Below are 15,262 nucleotides of genomic sequence, written 5' to 3'. Positions count from 1 at the left end.
ATCACCTGAGGTCAGAAGTTTGAAACCAACCTGGCCAACATGGTGAAACCCTGTCTCTACTAAAAACAAAAATTAGCCGGACGTGGTGGCCCACGCCTGTAATCCCAGCTACTCAGGAGGCTGAGGCAGGAGAATCGCTTGAACCTGGGAGGTGGAGGTTACAGTGAGCCAAGATTGCGCCATTGCACTCCAGCCTGGGCAGCAGCGTGAGACTCTGTATCCAAAAAAAAAAAAAAAAAATTATTCCTTATGGACCTGAGATGAATTTCTGATCTTAAATTACTCCTTATGGACCTGAGATGACCTGTATTACTATAAGGTTTTCTGCTCTTGAGAAAGAATGAATGAATGAATTGGTCAATTAATTTGCAAACTAAGGAATTAAGCATATTTTATTTTATATGTTTATTACAGAGGTATTAACAATGAAGAATAATTAAGGCAAAACACAACTATAGCCTACTATATTAGACTACTGTTTATAACAACTGTGTAATTAAAGGATTTTTTTTCCTAAGGATATATGGATTTAATAATATATCACTATCAGAGATTTTATAGCCAGATTTATATTCTATTAATCACATACAATAATTTTCATAGCATTACATTGAATATTATATTCAATTTAAGTTGATAATTTACATACGATATGGGATATGAGAGGAAGAGAAAAATTATGATTAACTCCCAGATTTTTTACATCAGTGCCTGGGTAGGGTAAATGATAAGGCCATTTACTAGGGTTGAGTAGCTTAGAAGTAGAAATCAGGTGGTTCTTTATCTTTTTGGCTATGTAAAGTATGATATGCATTTTAGTCATGTAAGTAGAGATGCTATATAAGAGGTTAGTATTGAGTGGCTTTGGCAGAAGCTGCACCGTAGTAGACTATCAGAAATGTAGCTTTGTAATAAGACCTCTGAGCAGAAATGTTCTAATGGTGGAAAATATATCTAATTAATTAAATCCTGAGTTTTTACATACCTTTTTGTTCATCAGCATTATAACTTTTAAAGTACCGGAACTTCACATTGCAGGCTCACATTACCTAAAGATAACTTCTAAAAGTTAATAGAGACTGCCCACCACCGTTTGTCTCTTCTAGACTAATGGAATAATCCCTTTACTAGTCTTCTCACATCCACTCAGGCTATAGTCTATTCTCTACCGGCAGCCAGAGTGAAACTTTAAGATGTAAATATAATCATGTGATTCATCTGCCTAAAACGTTTTAATTGCTTCCCATAGCCTTTCAAAAGAACCCAAATCCATACCTTGGCTTACAAAACCTACATGACTTGATTTCTGTATCTCTAATCTCATCTCAGGCCACTATCCCATCATTCACTAAGCTCTTGCCAAATAGACTTATTTTCATTTCTTTTACATCCCTTGTACAGGCTGTACATCCCTTGTACATGCTGTTCCCTCTACCAAAGCTACTTTTTTGTTGAGCAACTTCTACTCATTTTTTAAACTCACTGAGATGTTACTCTCTCAAAAATAATATAACTTCACAATCTCTAGTAGGTCTCCTCTTTTTCTTCCTTTGTGACTTGTTATTTTTCCTCATTGCATTTGTCACATTTGTAATCATATATTTATTTAGGGGATTGTTTAATATCTACCTTTTTGCATATTCTGTAAATATTTTCATTTACTATAATTTCCTCTATGCCTAAAATCATACGTTATGTGGTAAATAATATTTGTTAAATGAGTGAGTAAATGAATTCTTTAAGCAATTAATTATTTAAGAGCTGTAGGGATTACTTCAGCTTGGGAGAAATGTGATCAGATTTATATATTGGAAAGATCATTTTGGCAACATTATAAATGACTGGAAGGAGTAAGATTGAAAACACCAAGAACACGTAAGAGGCCATTGCTATAGTCCACCTAAGAGATTATGAGGGATCCAACCTAAGGCAATAGTGGTGAGAAGTGGGAATGGACAGATTTAAAAAATAGTTGAAAGGTTGAATTCATGGGACTTTGAGACTGATAAGTTAGAAATGAATGAGAGTATGATAACCAGGTGTCTCGATAGGGTGATAATGAACCATCAGCCAAGATAGAGACTTTAGGAGGAACAGCTAGCTGATTTGAGGGGAGAAGAAAGTATGTGAGTTTTTTTTAATGTTAAGTTTGAAGTGTCTTTGGATATCCACATGGAGAAATCTCATAGATGGTTGGGTGGCTATATGATGCTGGAAGTCACCAAAGTGATCTGAGGTAGAGATAAAGGTAAGGAATCATTAGTTTATAGATAGCAGTTGAAACCATGGGAGTAGATGAGATTGTCTAGAAAAAGAGGATAGTGTGAGAAGAGTAGAGTGCACTACAGGAGCAAGTAGAGAAAAGGATCTAGCTAGTGAGACCAAACAGGAATGATCAGAGAAGTATGCAGGGCAGAAAGAATGCCATATCCAAAACCAGGAGAAAAGAAGTGCAAGGAGGGACAGGTTAGTAATGCCATGTAAATTTAATGATACCAACTCCCAAAAGGTCTGATAAATCATTTTTTAAATTTGGCAACGTGATTGCTTTGACATTTTAGTCTGAGATACGATGTAGTGGAAGCAGAAGCTAGATAGTAGTGGTTTGAGGAGAAAGGTTTGGGGAAAAAAGGTAGAGGCTTTGGTATGTCTCTTTTCATAAGCTCAATTAAGAATTGAAAGAGCAAAGATAATGTCAGGTATAGGTGGTGGTAGGTTCAAAACTGAGCGTGTTTATAGAGTAAATAGGAAGATTGTGTGTTCAAGATGTAAGGGATAGTTGATGTCCCCAGATATGCTATTATTTCAAACTTTTAACCTTTACCAGGATTCTTGTTCTCAGTTTTACCATGGAGAATGGAAAAAGTAGTACATTTAATAAGTTTCCTATTTGAATATATCTCTAATGATTATTTAACCATATTTTAAATTTTTTTCATACTTTTAACAAAACACGAATGCTTTTTAAAAATTGATAGTTCAGTTTTATATTTATGTCACAAAATACTTCTTCACCATTTTCCAGGTGCCCAAGTGATTTTATATGTTGTTTAATTTAATTTTCCGTAGCATTTTCATAGATTTGTTTACTTGGAAGGATTACCAAGGACAAAAATGCTACTAATAAAATTTTTTTTAAATTTTGGTGGACTTGCTTACTGAAGAAATTTTTTTCTTTGAATAATTGTATACACAGTATTAAACTGGTTAAGTGCAACTAGTGTCTTTGCTTATTTATCCTGAATTTTTAACAAAATCACAATTTGATAGAAGTATATTTAGCCTGAATCTTCATTCATTTAATGCAGCTCCCTGATTGTCTCAATAGTTTTACTTTTTTTAAGAAACGAAATTGTAGGGAAATAAATGTCTAACATGCACATTGTTATTAATTGTATCCTATTATAAAATAATTTTCAGTGTTCTCCAAATTTGGAGTTGTGTGTAAACACATTGATGGCCTTTCTGTGCTAATTATGCATAAAGTGAAATTCTGTTTGAATAATAACAATAATGTCCATCATGCATCTTGTTTAGTTTGAACAATATGTTTTAATGGGTAGTTTTAGTTTTCCTTTTTATCTCTCTACTATAAGAGGAAAAATTCTCTTCTGACATATATTTCTCTTAACCTTGTTTGTATTATTAAAACTTAACAAATTTTTCCTCTTAAAAATATGTAAGCCAGCAATTTCCCCCTTATTTTGTTTTAAAAAATAACAACAGCAAAAAGAATATATAATTGTTCTTTTGAGAACAGTTAACTTTTGAGAGGATATAAGAAAGTAATTTTGTCTGAGTTTTAGGTTTTGGCCATGATTGAAACAAGTTGCTTTCTATTCCTTACAGTGATTCCATTAATTGGAAGTTGACAGTGCCATCAAGTTTGAAACTTATGTCTGTAGGCAATTGTGCATCTGCAGGCACTAATTTTCTGTTCTAGATTTAAAGAAATACACTAATTTGTAGGTATGAAAAATATGAATGTTAATTTTCCACTATGTATCATTTTATATAAGCTGACTGTCTTTGATGTTTGTGAAACGTTCATCTCTAGGAGACTAGTGGATAATCAAAAACCAGTGAAACAGATTTTTACTAATTCTACTAAGGTAGATTGGGAAATGGAAAAGTTGGACCTGCTATGCATCAAATATGTATTACCTTAAGATTATATACTATCACCAAATTGAAATTTCATTTTAGTAGTATTATCTAATACTATTTTAAGCTTAGATTGACAATTCTAATTTTTATTAAATATCTAGTGATTGAAGCTTGCTGTATTAATAAGAATATAAGTTCAATATTCACCACACTGGAATACATCTGTAAATAGTATATTTTAAATTCTAGTGAAATAATAAGTTAGTGAAATAAAATTTCATTCTAAATTCTTTGTATTTCTTAGAACTAGTTATCACTTAGTTACTTGGAATGAAGTAACTAATTTCTTTGTATCCCCAACTACTAGGTCTTGATTCTTCCAATTAATGATATATTTGATCTTTTGGAAGTTAAACCCTATTTAATTTTCTTGTTGCATATGCTCATGTGTTCTATTCTTCTGCTGATCAAACCTATACCTCCAGTTTGTTTTTTAACTTAGAATTGTCTATCATAAAAATAACTGACATTTATTGAGTTTTTTGTGACTAGCACTGTGTTAAGAATTTAACATGCATCATCTAATTTGTGCTAACAATGAGGTGAATTATCTTAATTTTACTAATGAAGAAACTAAGACTCCAAGAAATATGTAAAGATGAGTGAAATAAGTGGTGGAGCCATATTTGTATGTCTGTACTTCATTAATTCAACTGATATGTAAATGCCTACCTACCTTGTGGCAAGTACTGGGATAGGTACTACGGTGCATGAATAAATAACACTACTGTCTTCTGTACTGGGAGCATTGAGTTGATTTATAATAATAACAGCAACAACAACATAGACACTTAATACCACATTTTCTTTGTACCAAACATTGCTTGGAGCAATTTTTTATATGTTAATTTACTTAATCCTTACCACAACCATATGTAGTTGGTACTATTATTACCCCCATTTTTCAGATGAGGAAACTGAGGCAAAGGGTGGTTAAGAATCATGTCTAAGGCCGGGCGTGGTGGCTTACGCCTGTAATCCCAGCACTTTGGGAGGCTGAGGCGGGCGAATCACGAGGTCAGAAGATCGAGACCATCCTGGCTAACACAGTGAAACCCCGTCTCTACGAAAAACACAAAAAATATAGCCAGGTGCCGGGCGCCTATAGTTCCAGCTACTCGGGAGGCTGAGGCAGGAGAATGGCTTGAACCCGGGAAGCGGAGCTTGCAGTGAGCTGAGATCGCACCACTGCGCTCCAGCCTGGGTGACAGAGCAAGACTCCGTCTCAAAAAAAAAAAAAAAAAAAAGAAACATGTCTAAGGTTGCACACAGCTAGTAAGCATTAGAAACGTGTCTCAAACCCAAGAGGTCTGGCTCTGGCATTGGTGATCATAACCACTTGCTTTGCCTGATCTAACAGTAAAGATGGATGAAAAAATAAATAGAAGTGTGATGAGTGTTATATAAGAAAGAGGAAATAGCAGGGTTCAGTGTGGAACGTAGGAGAGTGGGCCTTCATTCCCTCCAGTTGAGGGCCAAATAAGGCATCCCTGAGGAAGAGACATTAAGCTGAGATCTGAAAGGTGAGCCTGAATAAGTTTGGTGAAGGAGCATGAGTAAAGGGAAGCATGAATAGCATATGCAGAGCCTCAGAGATGCCACATACAGGATGACTAGGAGAATCCCAGTATGCAGGACAAAGTGACTTTTTGGACATTTTTAGGTTTGGCATTTTTATTTTAAGAACAGAGGGAAGCTAATGAAGTGTTTAAATTAGGGAGTATGGCTATGGCCTGATACTCTGAATGGAGTATGGAGAATTGATTAGAGACTGAATCACTTAGGAAGTTCTCCTGGTAATAGAGATTTTGATCTGGTGATAAAAGTAAGGTAGGAGAGATGTGAAGAGATTCAAGAAATATTTAAGATGTGGAATAAATAGGACTTGGTGGTAGATTGAATGACACAGGGATTGAGGAGGAATCCAGAGTATAAGTTGCAGTAACAACTTCAGAATTTTCTTACGAAGATAGTTTAGTAACAAATAGCAGTCTGGAGAGGCCAGGACTTGTGTCTTAAATCTTTTGTAAAACAAATACACTGTTTTTACTTAGGTTATACATTTATTTGTGGTGCTTTGTGGGAGGTACTGATGGAGATTAACAGGTGACTTTTTCAGCCACTGCAAGAGTAGCTCATGTTTTGATTGAGCACAACTAAGTGGGTGGTTATTTTCTTAAACAGGTAACCCTGGAAAAGGGATGAAGCATGGGCGGGGACTTGTAGGGGTAGGTGATCATGAACTCGGTTTTGAATATATTGAGTTTGAGTTATCTGTATGAGATACCCAAGTTGAAAATTGGTTGGGTAGTTGATTGTGTGGATATAGAGCTCAGAAAAGATATCAGAGCTCAAGAAAGAAATTTGGGAGATTTTTGCATACAGATGTTAGCTGAAGCCATGAAGTTAGATGGAATTAACTAGGATGAAAGTAGAAAGAAGAGGACAGAGTAAGAGAGCTAAAACATCTCAAGAAAATTCAGAAAAATTCTAAAATTAAAAGATTTTGCCAGCGAAGAGCTGGTAAAGGAGATTGAGAAGGAGCAACTAGAGAGGTGGATGGCGACATAGAACAGCGTGGTGTCTTGTGATCAAGAGAAATTTTCAAATACGAGAGTGTTGTCTGCTGGAAGGTCAAGTAAATTGGCTCCAAAAAAATTATCCCCTAAGTTAGTCAGTGTGGGAGTGATTGAGCCCATTAGTAGGACACTTTCACTAGAGTGATAGAGACATAGGCCAGATTTTAGAGCAGGAGACGAAAAAATGGAAATGAGAAGAAAAGCAATTCAAAACAATAAGTTAGGAGGACAGTAACTGGAAGGGGAAGTGGTTAAAGGGAGTGTTCTCCTAAACTGTCTACCTCATTTGTTTTCATCTGAAAGTCACATTTTAACTTGTTAATTTATCTACAAAATGAGAGTGTTATTTATGATAGACAGACTTGATTTTTTTTTTTTTTTCCAGTAAAGGAGACTATACCTGAGGAAACAGTCATGAAAAGAAATACTGGAAAAGGATTTTGGCAGGACTCATGTGCCACATGGAGTGGGCATATTTGCTAATTTTCATACTATACTGTTCTCCCTCTAGACTGAAAGTGAGATAGGAATAGGAGACGTTTATGAATAGAGAGGTATATAAAACTACTGGTTCTGAAGTAGGAGAAAAGGAAGCAAAGGTCAAATGGCTACCACATTTCAACCCATAAATTCTAAATATTGGTAGGAATGTGGAACCAAACACAATTTCAATCTAAATGTATCGAAATCACATATTTAAGTTCAATTCACACTTCTATGTTATGTCATGAAAAAAGTTCTTGGGTTAAAATTATTATAATTGACATAGAGTTGAGTTGTGATTGCCAGAAGAAAATTTGTCTGAATGTTAAAAAGATTAAAGAGAATGGACTTCCTAATAAATATCTGTACTAAAATTGCACTTTGTTTCGTTTTGGCTTGCATAGTATCACTTCTGTTTTATAAAACCAGATTTTCACTAGCGTAAGCACTCAATTTTTAGAATGAAATGTGTTGCCTCACAGTTATCTGTAGGGTAGATAGATCTTCTCTGTTAGCAGTCTACTCCTAGAAGCAGCATCTCCACAATCCAGATATGCTTCCTTATACAAATAGTTGGAAGGAGAATTGGAGATCCTCTAATCTGGAATCTACAAAAAAGTTGTGGATTCCCTGACCTATGAAAATGGAAAATTTTGCATTGGTTTAAAAACTGTGGTTGAGAAATTTGCCTTTTCTATACAAGTCTAGTAAGTTGGAGTGCAAAATGTGGGGAGATAGTTAAACTTTATTATTTTTTCAGAATATTTCATCATATGTTTTATTTCCATCTTACTTTGGTTTTTAAAAAATATTTGGTATAATGAAATGGGAAATAGAATATCATTATATAATCATACACACATCATTATACAATAGAAAACTCATTAGGTAAACAGTATTTTATTTTCATATGTTCCACAGCTTATCTAAACTACTATAGTTAATTAATGTATGATTATAAAGTTATAATAGTGACCCAGCAGCAGAGAAAAATGTTGGGCATGGTGGTTCTAAAGAAATTATTGTTGCTATACCCTAGTTAATTATCTTCATTTTGAATATTTGGTTTAGATTTACATATGAGATAGATTCTCCAGGGGTATCCCAGCTTAAAGTCTGAACATCCTTATCAGTATTTGGATATTTAGATCTATACCAACATTTTGAACAGTATTTAAATATATAAAATACTCAGCATTTTTTTTTTTACTATGGTTATCACATGTGTTTTTGTATGTCTTTGAGCATTTTTTAGAACCTCTCATGATTATAATATCATAGTGGAAATGTACAGATTAAATCATTTCACAGTGTGTGCATTACAAAAAATAGTTACTTTGTGATTCTTATGCAAAAGAGTTGAAAGGTACCTAATTAAATACATAACAGTTCAAGGAAACTGCTTTCAAATTATATTTCAGCTTATTCTGAATTTTTTTTCTGAGCCAATGCACTATCCTGAGAGGTCTCTAGTAGGATTTCTGAAAAGGATCTTTTAAGTTGGTTTCCTGAATCTCAAGTTATGGACCTTTCACTTCTAATCCCCCAAAATGAAGTCCTTTACAGTCTTTTATCTTGATGTTTATGTGGTCATTGCTGTGCTTCTGAAGCATGTTTCAAATAAATGGTAATTTGCCCCCATGGAGACCACTCTAAGCTGCTGATGTCATCAGTTGTTCTTGATAACCATAATTACTGAGCAATATAGAATCGCTATCTAAAAACTTAGCAGTGTTGAACAAGTTAAAAGGGATTTTTTCCCCACTATATTGTGTGTGTGCTGAGCACACTACAAATAAATATTCTCCAGTAATGTTTTTAGAGGAAGAAATAGTTCAGTCTCTTAAGTGCCCTAAAAGAAGATACAACATAGTTTTCCTATACTATGATGCCAAAGTGATAATTTTGGCTACCAGAACTCTTACCAGTTATTAATGTTGTTGATATGAATTATTTATTTCTGAGGAGTAACAACACCAACAATTGATATTTCTTAATTAGTTACTTATCTAAGTAATCTTATTTTTGTCTTTGCAGTCAGATTATTTCTAAGATTGTATATTAAGTAGGAACTTCATATAAAAGGAAACCTCAGCGGGCCCACGTCTGTAATCCCAACACTTTGGAGTACTGAGGAAGGAGGATCACTTGAGGCCAGGAGTTCAAGACCAGCCTGGGCAACATAGTGAGACTCCATCTCTACAAAAAATAAAAAAAGAAGTTGGGCATGGTGACACACACCTGCAATCCTAGCTACTTGGGAGGCCGAGGCAGGAGATTCACTTGAGTCCAGGAGTTTCAGACCACAGTGAGCTTTGAAGGTGCCACCATGCTACCCTGGGTGATAGAACAAGACCCTGTCTATGGAAGGGATGGGGTGGGGGAGGAAATGTCTGTAACTAGAGAAAAAATTAAGCTTATTGTTTTCAGTTCATCATCTGTAAAATGGAGATGACAATACTGATTACAAAGATTTTTTTAAAGGAATGTATATATCTTGGCACACATTTATAATTGATATATATTCATAGTAATGCTCAATAAATTACAGTTATTAATATGATGGCTTTCTACATAAAGCTATTTGTGTGTTTATGTGAAGTTCTAAACCTTAAGGGTTTTAAATAAAAATCTACCTTTTAAGTAACATATCTGTGCATTATGTAAATAAGACTTTGAAAAATACAATTTTTAGAATGTGTTTGCTGATCCAACTGCTGACAGAGAAGTTGGGAACATTTAAATAGTTACAATTTTTTTTTCAAATAAAGTAAAAATATTTAGTTTTTAAAATCATTAAAGTAGATTTTTCTTAGACATTTGTAGTTTAGAATATGCATTTTATCACGAATAGTGAATACATTCATTAGTAGTCCAGGAATCCTAATTCCTGAGAAAATGTAACCTGATAGGTTGTATATGACCAAGCAAACTAGAATTAAAGAAGACAGTGAAATGGAAAAAGGCTAGGAGATGAATTTAAACCTTGGAATATATACTATCATTAATACTGCAGTTGGGCCAAGTGCAGTGGCTCACACCTGTACTCCCAGCACTTTGAGAGGCCAAGGCAGACGGATTGCTTGAGCCCAGGAGTTAAAGACCAGCCTGGGCAACATGGCAAAACCCTGTTTCTACAAAAGTTACAAAAAATTAGCCAGGTGCGATGGCATGTGCCTATAGTCCCAGCTACTCAGGAGGCTGAGGCGGGAGAATCACCTTAGCCTGGGAAATTGAGGCTGCAGCGAGCCATGATTTCGCCACTGCACTGCAACCTGGACGACGGAGTGAGACTCTGTCTCAAAACAAAAACAAAAACAAAACAACTTGCAGTTGAAGAAACCAGGTTCTTCATTGTGTTGTGTTTCTGCCAGAGACACTGTTTCCTTAAGTGTAGGCAACAAGGAAATAACTACACTCAGGGACTTGAAGTTTTTGTGACTAACAGAAGAGTTCATGTTATTTTTATAGTAATAGGCTAGTTTTACACAAGGCTGATGAATTCATTAACAACTTAAATGAACAAATTCTATCAACTGTAATCAATCATTTTATGATTAAATGAATATTACCAATATTTTACATGTTTTATAATATGTAGATTATATTCCTGAGAGATTAAATAAGAACTCTGTAGGCCGGGCATGGTGGCTCATGCCTGTAATCCCAGCACTTTGGGAGGCCGAGGTGGGTGAATCACTTGAGGTCAGGAGTTCAAGACCAGCCTGGCCAACATGGTGAAACCCCATCTCTCCTAAAATACAAAAATTAGCCAAGTGTGGCGGTGGGTGCCTATAACCCCAGCTACTCTGTAGGCTGAGGCAGGAGAATTGCTGGAACCCGGGAGGCGGAACTTGCAGTGGGCCGAGATCGCGCCATTGCACTCCAGTCTGGGCAACAAAAAGAGCCTCCATCTCAAAAAAAATAAAAACAAAACAAAACAAAAAAACTTTGTAGTAGATACTGTAGGAGGAAAGTTTTAATTATCATTAACCGTCTTAGAAAGCTTCTTGCTTTTGGTGGGGAACCTGTATAAATGTTTTCTGCTCTGTTCTGATCTCTTAATAGTTGTTTAATATATTCCTATAGTCATAGCATGTAGATATCTATAACTGTGTCTTTAATTTTCCTCAAAAGGAAAGTTTTCATATATCATTTAAATTCCACAAGGCTTCTCATAACTTAAGTCTTAACTGTAACCAAGGTGGATCTGAGAAATTCAGTCTTAGACTTCTCTCACATCTGCTTTTGTTTTCTCTACCATCTTTACCTTAAAAGAAAAATAAACAGGAAAACACTTTATAAAATATTGAGAGAGAAAATGAAAAAACTAGCCCCAACTCTGCCTCTCAGTTTCCTTAGTCATCCCATCATCCGATCTTTAGCTGTCTGTTTCATCTATTCCAGAAGCCTAAAGTCAGCAGTGATGAAACAAAAATCTCAGTAACATAACTAAAGAATAAGAGGAAACTGTGTGGACAAATGACTAGCAAACAGCAAGTTTTTGAAAGAGGGTCAAGGATAGGGCAGATGTTTCCTTAATATATTTCGGTAAGCTAACGGTCTGTTAATTCAGTTATTTATCAGAATGCCATTTGGTAAAATACCTCCTCTAAAACACTGAATGTAATACTAAATCTTGGACAGTTGGAATGGGTTATTAATTTATTTCCAGGAGTTGTTTAAATCAAAGACATAATCATGATAAAAATAGTACAGAAACAAAGTGACTTTACCATTTGGGATGTCAGGTTTATAATTCACATTATTTTCAAATAGCAATTCTGTAGGACAGGATTTCTCATGAGTTGGAAGTTAAGACAGAGGAATTGATATTAAGTTTTGTTATCAGCTTGGCTCTTGTGGAATACTTTTCTACTGCATTTCTGTATTTGAAGTCTTGTTAATTGTCCTCTCACAGAATAAAGGCTAGAAGAGAGGTTATATGAGACTCTCCCTTTTTTTTTTTTTTTTTTTTTTCTGAGATGAGGTCTCACCCAGACTCGACTCGAACTCCTGGGCTTAAGGGTTCCTCCCACCACTGAGCCCAGCTGAGATTCTCTTAATGTGTGCTCCAACATCTTCAAGAGGAATGAAAAAAGATATAAGTCCTTCATTGCAATAGAAAGTAGATCCAATAATAAAAAAAAAATCCTAAGTAAATTTGCTTTTATGAAATTGTGATTGTCTTTGTTGTTATTTTTCAAGAGAAGTTTATTTTTAGTATTAAATCAGTCCTTGAACTGGTATCAAGGAAAAAGATACCTCACAGAGGAGTTTTCTTTCTGCAAGCAACTGGCAGAAATGTGACATGTTTGATTATGTATCCATTTGTATTCCCTATGTATTTTAATGTTTCCCAAACTGTTGTTCATCATAAAATGAAAAATATGTAAAGCTCTGTTTAATTATGTCTTTGCATATCCATGTACTCTTTTTTTTGGCAGGTGGGGAAGGTAGCTTTAAATACTCTATTAATTTGTGTAGACTTTCTTGATTTTGTCATTTAAAAAAGATTTCATACATTGAGATAGATGTGTATTATAGGCTCTTAAAATGAAATTGCTATTTCCACAATTAAACAAATTCCTTGCAAGATTAGTCAGGAAGAGAAATGGAAATATACCAAAATATAACAAAGTGTATTTTAGAAAATATCAAAGCACCATAAATACCACCCTCTTCCCCATCAAGTGCAGACTATGATTCCTCCCTAAATTATAGATCTGTGAGTTTGAAAGAACAGAAAGAATTTGATAACATTTCATTGTAGCAAAGTTTTTGCCAAACCACTTTTCACAGAGCCCTTGTATCTTACATCTCAGTGTTTCTGAAAGAGCCAAAATTAGTTCTTACTGATGCTCAAGCAACTGAGGAATTACGAGCATTCCATTAAATAAGGGTACCAGTTTGTAACTATGTCATTGCATGTTAATACTTTTTGATTCCCCTAATGACTAAATATGGTTCTCAATGTGTGTGATTTCCATCTGAATCAAAGGGAGTCATGTACACAAAGCTAGAACTTGATGCAGTGCTACTTTGAAATATAAAAGAGTATTTCTACAACACTTGACTTCAAACTTTAAATGAAACCCATAACAGATGTGAAAAAAAGAATTATGACAAGGACAACCTAATATAAGTTTTATAAATTTTAGGAAATGTCATCTTTTTACTGGTTTCAGAGACTTTTTCAAATGTTTTAAACACAATTTTCAGATAACAATAATGAAAAGCTGAGCCCCAAACCAGGGACAGGTGAACCAGTTTTAAGTTTGCACTACAGCACAGAAGGAACAACTACAAGCACAATAAAACTGAACTTTACAGATGAATGGTAAGTTAATATTTTTGTAAAGATGTTCTTAGCCATTTTATAGGATTGTATTAGATTTTAATTTTTAACACTTCATCATCTTTATGTTTTGTTTTGCTATAAGGTATTGGTTTTTAAACTTGAGTGTGCTTCAGAATCACTGGGAGAGCTTGTTAAAATGCATATTACTGGACCCCACTCTCAGAATTAGGTTTGGGGTGGGGGTCTGAGAATTTGCATTTTAAAAAACTTTCCAGATGATGCCAGTGCTGCTCATCCTAGAATATTTCTTCTGATAGAAAATGCAAAATATAATACTAATAATAATTAATAATTAAAATTAGTGCAAAAATATAAACTTAACATTTTGGGACTTTTTGCAGTCGTGGTCCTAGGTAGGTGTATATGTATGATTTTTGTTTTGAGTTTTAGAATATAATTTTAGTGATACTAAATATACTGTATTCTCCCCTGCATTTGTTTGACTTTATAATAAATATTCCCATGTTACTACTTAGTTTTAATAAATATTATTTTACTAGCTGTGTAATAGTTCATCAAGTCGATGTTCTATAGTTTACTTAGCCATTTTCCTTTAATTGGGCAGTAAATTTGTTTACCATTTTTTACCAAATAAGGCTTTAATGAATATCTTTGCTTATAAAGCCTTTTCCTGCCTTCAAGATTATTTGAGAGCTATTTCTGAAATGAACTATATCTAGATTAAAAGATATTGCCAAGTTATTTCCAAAAGAATCTTTACTTACTATAGTCCTACTAGACACATATAGAAGTATACGATTTACTATCTCCAGGCTAGTGTTCAATATATTTATTTATTTTTAACTTCTATATTTGATTTAAAAATACTTTTAGTATTTATTTAATTGATTACTAGTAAGGTTGAACTTTTTCTTTATTTAATGGTCATATAGCTTCTCTTTAATAATGTTTCTGATCATATTTATTGCTCATTAATCTAATGAAACTTTACATTTGAGAAAAGCAAGTTATGTAAGCTTTTTATACTCTTTTCCATTGTCTCATGACCATTTGATTGAGAGAGCATACAAAATTTTTAAATTTAGGAATGGTAATATATTAGTTAATATATTGATATAGTATTTCTTAATATATAATATAGTTATATAATATTTGTTAATATATAATTATACCAATTGTTTAATGACCAATATATTAATTATTCATAATTAATATATTAATATATTAATATATTTAATATTTAATTGTATATTAATATATGATCATGTTATCTGTTACTATAATATATGTAATATAGTTATATATTGTCTTAATATGTAATGAATTATATGTTGATATGTGATATTACTTTTATTTAAATTCACTGGTTTCCATTTGTGTTTATGTATGTATGTATTTTATATTAAAATATTTGATTAAGTAGGATCTTAAAATACTATTGGATATCTTCTATGTTCCGGGGACTATTCTAGACATTGGAAATACATCAGTGAAAAAAAATACTTAAACCCCTGCCTTATTGGAACTTAATTCTAGATGGAGGAAGTTTATTATAAACATAATTAATAAGTGTACCATATAGTATGTTAGAAGGACAGTGGAGGAAAATAGAGCAGGTAAAAGTGATTGGGAAACCTAGGCATCATTGAGAAGGTGACATTTGGGCAAAATGTCACTTGAAGAGTGAGAAGGAGTGAGCCACGTATTTATA

At 33.8% G+C, this 15,262-nt stretch overlaps 1 protein-coding gene across 13 annotated transcripts in view; it reads left to right on the top strand.

The window, feature by feature from the left end:
- Positions 1-15,262, top strand: part of DCAF6 (DDB1 and CUL4 associated factor 6) — a 138,017-nt gene that overhangs the window by 87,969 nt on the left and 34,786 nt on the right. For all 13 annotated transcript variants that reach the window (NM_001135405.1, XM_024256686.3, XM_024256779.3 and 10 more), the window contains 1 exon segment: positions 13,452-13,569. In NM_001135405.1, the coding sequence (NP_001128877.1) occupies positions 13,452-13,569 (118 nt within the window).

This window comes from Pongo abelii, chromosome 1 (assembly GCF_028885655.2).
Source record: "Pongo abelii isolate AG06213 chromosome 1, NHGRI_mPonAbe1-v2.0_pri, whole genome shotgun sequence".
NCBI classification, from domain to species: Eukaryota; Metazoa; Chordata; class Mammalia; order Primates; family Hominidae; genus Pongo; species Pongo abelii.
Note: the sequence above shows the minus strand (reverse complement) of the source record. Positions and strands in the feature narration are given on the sequence as shown.